Source organism: Impatiens glandulifera, chromosome 1 (genome assembly GCF_907164915.1).
Source record: "Impatiens glandulifera chromosome 1, dImpGla2.1, whole genome shotgun sequence".
NCBI lineage: Eukaryota > Viridiplantae > Streptophyta > Magnoliopsida > Ericales > Balsaminaceae > Impatiens > Impatiens glandulifera.
The window spans coordinates 107,656,206-107,669,712 of record NC_061862.1 but is presented as its reverse complement, the minus strand read 5'-3'; the positions used below and the strand labels follow the sequence as shown (position 1 = coordinate 107,669,712).

Sequence of the window (13,507 nt, the reverse complement as noted above, 5' to 3'; positions counted from 1 at the left end):
AATCTTCTGACATTCTCATTCAATACCGAAAGATTTTTAAATATCTTTTGGTATTTGACTTCTTAATTTATTATTCTAATTGGTATTTCACTTTTAAAATTAGCTTGAACCACATTAATTTAACATATTTCATATCCTTAAAACATTATACAATCTCAACATATTCTTATAATCAAACTCTACACATATCCTTATCATCAAACACAAACATACATATACACTTATTTATATAATCAAACACAATCATATACGCTTAAAAAAATAATAGCAATCCATATACTTACAAAATAACACATACTTGAGATTAGCTTAGTTAGGAATTTAGATTAGAAAGTGAAACACCAATTAAATTAACAAATTAATAAGTCCAATCCCGAGAGATATGGGCATATCTTTCAGCATTACCACTTAATACCGAAAGATGTTTTAGAAATCTTTCGGTATTGGACTTCTTAATTTGTTAATTTAATTGGTGTTTCACTTTCTAATAAACTTAAACAAAATTCATTTAACACATTTGATATCTTTAAAAACATTTTACAATCCCAACACATCCTTATAATCAAACTCTACCCAAATCCTTATTATCATCAAACACAAACATACATATACACTTATTTATATAATCAAACACAATCATATACACTTATAAAATTAATAACAATCTATATACTTAGAAAATAACACACACTTTAGATTAGCTTAGTTAGGACTTTAGATAAGCTAATAAATTGAAAATCCACTTAAAAAATGAAAAACCAAAGAAGTATATAACGAAAGATTTTTAACATCTTTCAGTATTTATTAAGTATATACAAAAAACTTTGGGTATATCTTTCGCTAATTCCACTTTCAAACACTTAGAATTATTTTCATGGTTTTTGGGAAGAGCCAATACCGAAAGCTTTGGGTACATTTTTCGCTAATTCCACATTCCAACACTTAGAATTATTTTCATGCTTTTGGGGGAAGAGCCAATACCGAAAGCTTTGGGTATATCTTTTACTAATTCCACATTCCAACACTTAAAATTATTTTCATGCTTTTTTTTAAAGAGCCAATACCGAGAGCTTTGGGTATATCTTTCGCTAATTCCACATTTCAACACTTAGAATTATTTTCATGTTTTTTATGGAATTGTCAATACTGAAAGCTTTGGGTATATCTTTCGCTAATTCCACATTCCAACACTTGGAATTTTTATATTTTTTTTTGGAAGAGCCAAAACCGAAAGCTTTGGATATATCTTTCGCTAAATTCACATTCCAACACTTAGAATTATTTTCATGTTTTTTTAGAAGAGCCAATACCGAAAACTTTGGGTAAATCTTTCGCTAATTCCACATTCTAACACTTAGAATTATTTTCATTTTTTTAGGAAGAGTCAATACCGAAAACTTTGAGTATATCTTTCGCTAATTCCACATTCCAACACTTTAAATTATTTTCATTTTTTTTGGGGAAGAGCCTATACCGAAAGATTTCGGTATATCTTTCGCTAATTCCACATTCCAACCCTTAGAATTATTTTCATGATTTTTTGGAAAGAGCCAATACCGAAAGCTTTGGGTATATCTTTTGCTAATTCCACATTCCAACACTTTGAATTATTTTCATATTTTTTGGAAAAAGCCAATACCGAAAGATTTGAGTATATCTTTCGCTAATTCCACATTTCAACACTTAGAATTATTTTCATGTTTGTAGGGAAAGAGCCAATACCGAAAGATTTGAGTATATCTTTCGTTAATTCCACATTCCAACACTTAGAATTATTTTCATCTTTTTTGGGGAAGAGCCAATACCGAAAGATGTATGGAAATCTTTCGGTATTCTACTCAAGTACCAAAAGATTTTCATAGATCTTTCGGTATTGACACTTCCCAACACTTAGAATTATTTTCGTGCTTGGAGGATGGGGGGTAATGCCGAAAGATGTTTGGAAATCTTTCGGTAAACAATTATAATATCGAAATATTTATGCATCTCTCGATAGATAATTTTTTTAAGGAAAGAATTATACATCTCTCGGTATAATCTATCGGTAAAGATCAATTTTTCACTAATGCAGGGAACTAACGACTATCGAGTAAAAAAGTATTTTTCTTTTTAAGAAAATAGTCAATTTTTACATGTACTAGGAAAATGATAAATTTAAATAAGTAATATAATAGAAAATAATTATTACCTTACAGAATTATTATTTTGATTAATTGTATGATTAGTTCAATGTAGGAAGAAACTTGACACATTAAAATTCAGCGTGGTCAAATATATTGAAATGAATTTTATCATTTGAATAATTTGATGACAATTCGAATGCAAAATGTTAAAATAGTTGCCGATATTGTGTCAAGATTGGGACAACCTTGAAAAACAAAATTAGCAAAACATAAAGAGTATGTGCAAAATTATAGAATATTAAAGCTGAAATAATATAGTGTACAAGTTTCAATACATACAATACATTCTAAATTATATAGAGAACGAAGTTTCAATTCCGATCCTCTCGGGTGAGATAACAAAGCCATATCATGTACACTTGTGCATGATTAGTACAATACATTATTTTTCTTTTTTATTTAGGAATCTAGGGAAGGTGATTCTCCATGAAAGAAAATCTTATTAATTGAAGTAGAATTTATTATTGAAATGGAATGTAAAATTCCACCATTTAGAAAAGAGGGTCTGAATCTCATTTGAGTAGGAACTTCTTAAACCAAAGAGCGGAAGACTTGAGATATCTTTTGAGACCATCTTTATAATCGACATAAACAAGTCCAAATCTCATGGTGTAACCAGAATTCCATTCAAAGTTGTCCATTAATGCCCAACAAAAAAATCCTTTTACATTAACACCATCTCTGCAATCATAAATATTTATATTTGAATTATATAGGAAGAAGAAATTAGATATATGTAAATAGGATTTATCGCAACACTTACTTGATTGCATTTTCAACGGCCACAAGATGCCGTTGATAGAAAGATATTCTTTGAGGATCCTTAATACCTTCTTTTGTTGTCTCATTATTTTGATCTCCCATTCCTAAATCCAAATAACAATAACTTCTCTTATTAATTTCATTTAATAGGTTATTTTAAATTAGAAAAAAAAATGAATATAAAATTTTTGAAATAGTTTTAAGGGTTCATATATGATTTTTCAGTTTTCAAATAATTTAACCAAAAGAGCATAAGCTTACCATTCTCTGTTATGTAAATAATAGGATCATTGTACTTTTCCTTGGTATAAATTAATAACTCAGTAAGGCCTTTTGGGTAAACGTAAAATCCAGGCACTCCTGTCTACAAAAAAAATTATAAATTAAAAAATTTCCAAAACAAATTAAACAATGTAAAAAGTAATTAATTAATATTTGTAACTAATGCAATTAAATTATTTTCACCTACCGGCTTTCCGATGGATATTCCATTGCGACTGGCTGAGTGAAGAAAAATGAAGAATTAAAGCAGTAAAATATATATATATATATATATATATATATATATATATATATATATATGAAATCTTAAGAAAATTTTAATTGCTTACTTGTGAAATTAACTTGAGCATCAGTTGTGTAGCTAAGGTTGACAGAATTGGCTGAAGGTACATTTATTGCATATCTTGTTATATAGTAATTAAGGCCAATGAAATCATATGATCCTTTTATCAATTTCACTTGTTCTTGTGTAAATGTTGGTAGTCTTTTTCCTAATAGTTTTTTCATGATATTCGGGTATTTTCCGTGTACTATTGGATTGATAAACCTGTCCAAAATATGAAACAATTATTGAAGTTCTCAATTCAACAATTAACGTATGTGATTTAAATAGTGTCATTGTCACTGACACATCAGCATTGTGTCGCATTAAGAGTTAAAAACGTTTCTCCAAAAATAGAAAATTAAAAATGAGCTCAATTTTAAAGGGTTTGGAGTGTATTACCCATTTGTAAACACTTTATAGAGTTGTAGTTGAGGTTGTAGAGTTGTAGTTGAGATTGGACAAGAATACGTTAACAAATTTATGAATATATATCCGATTAAGGTGTTTTACATAACATTAATTCATTTAACTAAATATCAGATTTAGATACTTGACAAAGAGAAGTGTTTTACTAAACAAATTATCATCATTTTATCGTTCAAACTCGTATCCAACTCTAAAAAATTGTTTTCAAACAATTTTTTTGAGAAAATTCTGAATAACAACAACTAATTTCTTGAATTTCTTTGATCTTTTAATGCAAAAGGTTAAGTGTTAGTTTGACTTACCAACCATACATAAAATCTATAGCCCTTTGAGCAGCTTCCTTGTCAGCTTTGGTGTTGGAAAAGGGATGTGCCCAAAAACACACCAAAGTTATCCCTATCTGCCCCTTTTGGTAACCCTACAACAAAGAAAATTAAGTTAACTCAACCTCTAAGAACCTTGAACTAAGAGTACTTGTGCCATAATATACCGAATTGCTAGCTTCATCCGAAAGAATCTAAAAAAAAAGCCAAAGCCTTACCTGATATTTGTCCTTATAAACTTTGACTGCGGCTGCATGGGAAATGATGAGATTATGAGACACAATATAAGGCTCGGTGCCAGAGTCGCCAGCTGGACAACCCGCGTTCATCCATGCAGAGCAACGTCCAGGTGCGATCAGACCTCCATCGTACCCGCCGTAACTGTAAGCCCACGGCTCATTCATCGTTATCCAATGTTTAACCCTATCTCCAAATTCCTTAAAACATAGCTCCGCAAAATCCTTAAAATCGTCGCTACATTAATCAACACATAATAAATTAAATTAATACGAAGACTCATTTGTCTGTAAGATCGTAAGTTTAAGTCTTTACACAATGTGAGGGCTAAGAAAACCGCCATATTCATCTTCAAGAGCTTGTGGAAGATCCCAATGAAATATTGTTACAAAGGGCTGGATTCCTGTATTCCCAATTAAGAAAATATATAATTTTATTTATTTGAGTAAAAAGATAAATTAATAAATGTTATAATTAAGATGAAATTGTATTAACCCTTAGACTACCCACAGCAGGGTGTTAAATTTTTTCATTTAACACCCTGCCACGTCAGCTTAACACCTCTTTTAACACCCACTTTTTAACATGTCATACAGCAGCGTGTTATTCAAAGTATCAAAATTACTTTTTCACTTTCTCTCACTTCCACATCATTTAAACATACACATAATTTCATTTTTTTTTAACCACAAACAATATTATTCATCACTTGATAAATCAAACATACAAATATTATTTAAAACGAAGAAGAAAACAAACACTCTAAACAAGGATGAAAGAGTTTGAAGATTTTAAAAGAAAGGTGATACAAACAAGGATGATAATATGGTAGAAAATTTCTGAAATTTTTTGGTGTCCAAATGACACAAACCAAGTCTCTATTTATAGATCGTGAAAAATAAAAAATATTGATATAATTTTTTTTTTTTATTGATCAATCATTATTAAAATGTATTTTTAAAATAAGAAAAGTAAAATCAAAAGCCTGCCACATGGCAGGATCTCATTGGCCAAACAAAATTTGACACCCGTGTCAAATTTTGACACCCAAAATTTGACACCCAAAATTGCCCCCTGCTGCCTCCCACCCTCCTCTTTTGACACCCAAATAACCCCTCAAATACTCCCCTGCTGCGGCTGGTCTTAGATAGTAGTTGGTTGATGAGGTTGTTGTAGAATGTTATGCCGGCTTTGTTTACTCCTCCACTGAGCTTGCCTCCTAATTAACAATTTAGATATAGAAAGTATTATTATCTAGATCATTATTTAAATTTTTTAAAAGTCATACAATTATTATATTGTCTCAAGTGATTAATAATTTAATTAAAGATATTAAATATAGTTGTTGAAATTAATTAAGCTTACGAGGTAATATTCTAGCCCATGAGATAGAAAATCTGAAAGCATTCATTCCAATAATATTCATGAGCTCCACGTCTCCCTTCATTGATGAATTCAAATCTCATAATTAATCACATTCATATTACATATACAAATTATTTCAATCTTCTAACTATAAAAAATTATTGATTGTATTGAGAAAAATGTTTTTTTTTTTCAGTTTACACATTAAATTCACTATGTAGTTCAACTACAAAAAAATCTTACTAAATAAACTAAAAAAATTTGTGTTCAATTAGGCTATGTTTGTTATGGGGTATAACACTGTACATATAGTATAAGTATACCTATAGTAAATTATAAGAGTTGTTTGGTGGATTAATATTTATATGAATAGTATTATTTAAGTATAATTTATACGTACTTTGAAATGGGTATAAAATAATACCTACTATCACCAGGTACAAGAAGGTATAAAAGTTTATATTACTCTTTTATTCTTTAATTTTATAAAACTATTCAGATTTTTTTTTTGGTATTATATTTAAAATATAATAATAATAATAATAATAATAAACTATAACTAAATTAATTTATATTTAACTATATTTTATTATCTAATTTAAATAATAATATTAATAAATAAACAATTATACCATTATAATTTCAATATTATTTAAATATACAAATATCTATAATGATACAAAAATTTTAAATATAATTATTAAATATTAAATAATATATAAATTTTATTTATATAACTATATAAATTAAATTATATGAAATTATATATAAAATAATATATACTGTATAATAGTATTATTTATTTTTACAATGAATTTATATGATAATTAAATATTATTTTTATTAATTTTAATATAGTTAATCATTAAAACTATCTATAAGATAAATATTGAAATAATAAATAAAAATAATTTATATAAATAAGGGTAAAATAATTTTTTACATTTTTTACTATTTTTTTATACCACTAACCAAACACAAAATAATAAAACCTATATAATTTAATGTCTTATATTAATGTCAAGACCATTATGTCATTAATATAATTTAAAAAGAAATTGTATTTACATATATTTAAAAAATTCTTAAATTAACTATAAATAGTTAATAGAACATATATGTATCTAATTAAACCAAACCAATACAGTACAAATGAGTGACAATGGAGAGGAAAGATTAAAAGGAATAACATGTCATTACATCACTGAAAAAATGATAAAGGATAAAAAGAGAGAAGAGAAAAAATTTCCTACTCCAATATATTACTTTTTTTAACAAATGTCATTTCTTTCAAATTTCCTATTCCAATCATTTTTCATATATTATATACATTTTATAATTATTATAAATGTTAAATATAAATATATATTTTTTTATTAAATTTGGGTTTTTTTTCTCTAATTCTTTCCATCACTTCAATTTTTTCAATCATTTTATTCATTTATTTTAAATAATATTTTATCCTTAATAATTTTTCTAAATTTTAAATTATTAAACGCTATTAACACTCCGTAATTTTTAACAATAGTGAGGACTTAAATGTTCCAAAATCCATCCAACCAAATAAATTTATATTTATATTTTATACAACTTTTTTTTTCACTTTAGCCAAAATAATCCAACTAATCTTAGGCTTTGTTCTCTTTGTGTTTTTTAAAAAATTTATCCAAAATTAATTTTCCAATGAATTATTTTTCAACAATCACATCACTCATTTCATTAACCAAAATAATAAAATACTCTCTATTTTAAATTTTTATTTTTTATTTTATTTATATATATTAATACTCTTTAAGTCTTTTTACCAAAAATAATTACCATTTTTTCAAAATCATTACCAATTATTACTTTTTTCCTATTTAATTTTTTTCAAAAACACCAATTCAAACAAGGCTTTAGTTAGTTAGGACAAGTCATGGCAATTCTGACATTAACCATCTTCTGAACAAATGCGGATTCCATCTGTTCCCTCACACATTTCTGACATTAACCATCTTTTGAACAACGATAACTTTTTTTAATTATTACCGTTATACCATTTACCCGTAACCCGAGGATCTTGCCTCACAAGAAGAATCAATTCCTGTTCTACCCACCTTTTAAACAATTTTTCCCAAACTATCCATCTTTTCATTCACTTTCCCAAATTACCCACCTTTCTCTCTCTAAATCATTAATTATCCTTTTAATTACACATCTTCCACATTAATCCACTAATTACTATATTTTATAAATATATATAATTAAAAATAATAATACATATATTAAATAAACTATATTACATTAATATTAAAATAATATATATATATATATATTATTTTTACTTATTTATAAATATAATATATAATTAAAAATAATACATAGTACTTAATTTTATAAATATAATATATATAATTAAAATTAAATATACTAAATTAAATAATTAAAATAAATATTATAAACTAAAATAAAATATATAACATAAACCTAAAATAAAATAAAATAAATTAACTAAACTTTAAAATATTTATAAAATTTAAAATATTTATAAAAGTAATCAATTTAAAAAATCTTAAAATAAAATAAATTATATAAATTTTAAAATATTTACAATATTTTACACATTTACTTAAAATATAAGTCTTATTTTAATATTTATGTAATATATGTATTATTTTAATATTTATATAATATAATATATTTTATTTTAATATATAATATTAAAATTTTATATAATGTATTTTATTTTATATAATGTATTTTATTTTAGTTTATAATATTTATTTGAATTATTTAATTTATAATGTTTAATATTAATTATATATATTATATTTATAAAATTAAGTAAATATAAAATAGGTGTGTTATTTTAATATTTATGTAATACATGTGTTATTTTAATATATAATATTAGAAGTTTATGTAATATATTTTATTTTAGTGTATAATATTTATTTAAATTATTTAATTTATAATTTATAATTTTAATTATATGTTATATATATATATATATATATATATATATATATATATATATATATATATATATATATATATATATATATATATATATTATTTTAATATTAATGTAATATATTTTATTTAATAAATGTATTATTAATTTAATTATATATATTTATATTTATAAAATAGAATAATTAGTGGATTAGTGTGGAAGATGTGTAATTAAAAGAATAATTAATGATTTAGAGAGAGAAAGGTGGGTAGTTTGGGAAAGTGAATGAAAAAGTGGGTAGTTTGGGAAAAATTGTTTGAAAGGTGGGTAGGACAGGAATTGGTTCTCAAAAGAAAGGGATGAAATTGAAAAAATAATTATTATTACCGTTTTACTTCCTACCAATTCGGTCTAGTTTGATAAAAGGTTTTTGGGATAAAACCCAGTTTTTATCCTAAATTTCAAATATCTTATTAACAATCAAATCAAATAATTTTATCATTTAAATATCAAAATTATTCTCTAATTTTATCTTCTCTAAACCATCATTCTCTTACCTACACTACACTGTATCTTCTAAAGTCAAAGAGTAAATTAGTCTTCAAATTTTAAAAACCAGTTTTTTCTTACTTTTTATCAAACAAGGGTTTTTTTTTGGATAAAATCCAGACAAAATCCAAAAAAAAAAACTTCCTCAAACAAGGCCTTAGGGGAATAGGGATCTCATTTGTTTCTTAATGTTGACGTGTAATATGTTATTTTGTCATCATCAAGTCACAATCATAATTATCATCACTTTTAAAAATTATAAAAATAAAAGTGAGAGTGATGTTATTTGTATTTATTAAAAAAAGTGGGGTTAAAATAGATAAAAATAATCATAATTATCATTACTTTTAAAATTTTGTATAAAGTACAAAGTAAGAATTTGTTAATCTATATTAAAAAATTAATTAGATAAAAAAAAAAAGTGAAAGTAAAATGTAATATTATAACAAATTTTAAATTCATACTAATTTTGTTGACAATATTTTTGTATGAAAGATGTTTTTCTTAAAAAAAATTATTTTCTAAAGGATAAAATGAGTTTTCAAAATAGTTTTATATACCTAATTTCTTTTATAGTAGTTAATAATTACAATTTTTTTAATTATCGTCCTTAATAATTTCATTTTGGATAATGCCTAGATTAAGCAAGTTTTTCAATACTTTGACAACAGATTTTTGTGGGCAATGGCTTAACTATTGTATTTATCACAGGAAAATAAGTAATAATAATAATTGTATTTTCTTGTTAAATATCCAATTTTTTGCTTTGTACTATTAAGGATATTTTTAACATTTAATAAAAAAATGAGTTGTTTTTTCACCAAACAATATTATTTTAAAAACAGATTCCAGATTTTCATGGCTAATTAATTTTGATCCAGATTTCTACCCAAATCTAGAAAACAGATCATTAATTATTATTATTATTATTATTATTATATATATATATATATATATTGATTCTCTATCCATTTTTTTTTTATCTGAATTCGCTCATGTTCATATCTAATTCCAGAAATTATTTTCAAATAAGAATATAGGAAGGTACATACCTTATAGCGATGATAAAAGTCATCAGCTACGTCTCCATTGCTTCTATCCAGAATTTTCTCTTCATTATTATAAATTATATATAATAAATTATTTTTAATAAATGATGATGACTTATTAAGAATTAAGTATCTTCATGTAAAGAGACCTGGAAACTTGTGGGTAAAAATATCGTATATGTTTGGACCTTTCCCATCTTCCTTTGTGGCACCTTCAAACTACAATTAATCAATCACATAGAGGGATGAAATCATCTCAATAGTTCATTTTTATATCAAAATTCACAAAATGATAATGAAAAGATGCGTGAATTGTTAGATATATTATTACTTGATAAGCGGAGGAAGCAGTTCCAAATACGAAATCACGAGGAAAGCTAGTGCGATTGTAATGAGAAATGGGACGAATGGTTTCTGCTTTTACTAGTGAACTCATCGTAACCAACATTAGCATTATCGACATTACTAAGACCTCGATCACATTGGACTTTCGAATCGCCATAGCCATGATCTACCTCAATCACACCCTTCAGCACTAACTCTCTCTCTTTAAATAGAATTACATCTCCACCTCTATATATATATATATTATAAATGTATACATTGGACATATAATAATATAAATGTATAAATTGGACATATAATAATATAAATGTATACATTATTGGGCATATAATAACGGGCACCGTGTTCCATGTACTCTCTCACAACAATGGGAGGGGTAATATCGTAAATAAAAGAAAAAAGTTTTTATTTATTTACGATATTACCTTTACATTATGAAAAGGAGCACGGTGATTTTTGAGTAGAGGATCATGTATAATAACAAGGAGTGACAGAGAGAAAATTTGGTATGGAGAACGGAAAAAATTGTATTGACATCACTTCATTAGTTGGAAAAAGAAAAAAATGTGAAAAAAAAAGGAATTTTTTTTTATTTATCAGCCAGTTATCAAATTACACCACGTCATTACATCTTTCAAATTTACTTCCTTAATCATTTATTTATTTATTTATATAAATATATATATTATTATTATTATTGTTAAGCTTTTGAAATTGTTAAAAGAGAAAAAATAAAAGTAATTCTTTTTGTGTTTAAAGTGAAAGATTAATTGAGTTAAATGTAGCTTAAAGTATATGAAAAGAATATTTTTTAATAAATTTTAAGAAACACTAATAAAAAGTAATTTATATTGATTTTTTACTAAATAAAAAGAAAAATAGTTACCAAATAAGTGATGCTTGGACTAACCAATTAGCTGAGTTAGAGGTAAATTTGTGATGGAAAACATTGCTCTCAGATTATTTTTTTCAATTAGATCTGAATTTATATTTATTTTAGTTTTAACTAGAAAATATTAATAAATTTATAAATATATATATCTAATTAAATTATATTTCATAAAGTTATTTTTTCTAAATCAATAATGAATGTTTAATAAAAAAATTTTTTATCAAAGTCTTCTAATACAAACACAATTTCAACTCTAAAAGATATTTTCAAATAAACTTTATAGTCTTTTCAATGTTTTCCTGCAAAGTTTGATTGAATTTGTTAACTTTATTAATAATTCCTTGTATTTATTATAATGTGTCTTATTTTAGATAATCATAATATGTATGTCTCTCTATTTGATTAAAATATTCATCAATAAAAAATATTATCTTTTCACAAAAATTTATTGACATTTTAAATTGCAAATTAAAGTTATTTGTCTTTCTACAAATTTATTATTTCTTAATTGAAGGGTTATAATTGAAGGGTTTAATAGACACCCTAACAATGAACCCGAATAAATAATTTTTTATTAAATATGAAAAATAAAAATCATTTATATGTAGGTATGTTATTTTATAAACTTAAAACTCAATTACCCATCCTTTTCTTTTTTCCTTTTTTTGCCATAAACATTTTTTTAATACTTGCATCATGCCTAACAGCTGACACAAGTCACAACCCATCTTCTTCCAATTCGAGATTTTATTGAATGTTAGTTGGGTCCTCCCTTACTAAATTATAGAAAATCGGATTTGATTTGATTTGATTTGATTGTATAATAGTCCACTTGTAACAAAATTAGATTTATAGTTTGAGTATGACCTTAAATTTGGATTAAATAATATTAATAAATTTAGAAATATAAGTTTTTTATTTTTATTTTGAAAATTGGTTATTTATATTTTAAAAAATTGTTAAATACTACGACAAAACATGACATTAAAAGAAAAAATAAAATAAGAAAAAACGGTACTCAATAAGTTATCGAGCTCGTAAATATTTGAGAAAAATGATTAATTCCCAACAAACTCTACTGCATTTTCTGAACAAATCTTAAAAAACGTCATAATAATAGTATTATGAATTATACGAATCGAATGACTACGATCATTAAAGATTCACCGATTTTTCTTTAACCAGAAAGTCTACCAACAAATAATTATGATGGCAACCCAGATATGTAGGCATGTCATATCAGTCGCATCAATTCAAATTACTCAGCAACTACCCAAAGACTCGGACATCACCCAATGAATCACAATAATACTTCACAAAATACTGAAAATATCAATCACTCATCAACAATGCAAAAGTAAGTGAGTAGGGACAGAACTTTTATTATAAAAAAGGTAATTATACAAACAAACAACAAAAATTAGTTTGAATAATATTTTTTAAATAAACTCTTAATTTTAAGTGTGTTGTTTTATATAGATCCAAAATTTGTTCTCTACCCACCTAATGATATCAGCCAAATTAATCTGCTTAATAATAAAGATGAAATAAATCAAAATCATAGGTAATGTACATGAATTAAACAACACGACAATTACGATATGTTTGGGTTAAAATGTTACATCATGGAGATCTTGAAGTTCTAGATTTAATCAAATGCTTTGAAATTCAACTCATTTTGTACCACAAATTTTTTGATAATATTTGAAAGTACACATCACATAAGTACAATTAACATAGAAAAAGGACAATTTTATGAACTATTATAGAAGATGAATTATAATGATAATAATAAAAAATTAACCATTTCAAATTTATTTAAATATTCTATAAA

General features: G+C 24.8%; 1 protein-coding gene across 1 annotated transcript; it reads right to left on the bottom strand.

Moving 5' to 3' along the window:
• Window positions 1-2,567: 2,567 nt before the first annotated feature.
• On the bottom strand, window positions 2,568-10,976 carry LOC124922773 (beta-glucosidase 12-like). The gene is made up of 13 exons (XM_047463484.1): window positions 10,768-10,976; window positions 10,586-10,655; window positions 10,440-10,498; window positions 5,904-5,979; window positions 5,685-5,757; window positions 4,854-4,946; window positions 4,520-4,775; window positions 4,281-4,396; window positions 3,557-3,774; window positions 3,415-3,446; window positions 3,207-3,309; window positions 2,947-3,049; window positions 2,568-2,864 (listed from the first exon to the last, which is right to left on the bottom strand). Exons 1-13 carry the CDS (start codon window positions 10,942-10,944, stop codon window positions 2,696-2,698), a joined length of 1,545 nt encoding a protein of 514 aa, XP_047319440.1. The 5' UTR covers window positions 10,945-10,976; the 3' UTR covers window positions 2,568-2,695.
• Between the last annotated feature and the right edge of the window lie 2,531 nt (window positions 10,977-13,507).

Excerpts from the sequence above, each read along its gene's own strand:
- LOC124922773 (XM_047463484.1), bottom strand. The coding sequence starts at position 10,944 with ATGGCTATGGCGATTCGAAAGTCCAATGTGATCGAGGTCTTAGTAATG. Across the intron at positions 4,397-4,519 it reads TTTATAAGGACAAATATCAG|GGTTACCAAAAGGGGCAGAT; the intron begins GTAAGGCTTTGG and ends TCTTTGTTGTAG. Across the intron at positions 3,447-3,556 it reads TGCTCAAGTTAATTTCACAA|CCAGTCGCAATGGAATATCC; the intron begins GTAAGCAATTAA and ends TTCTTCACTCAG.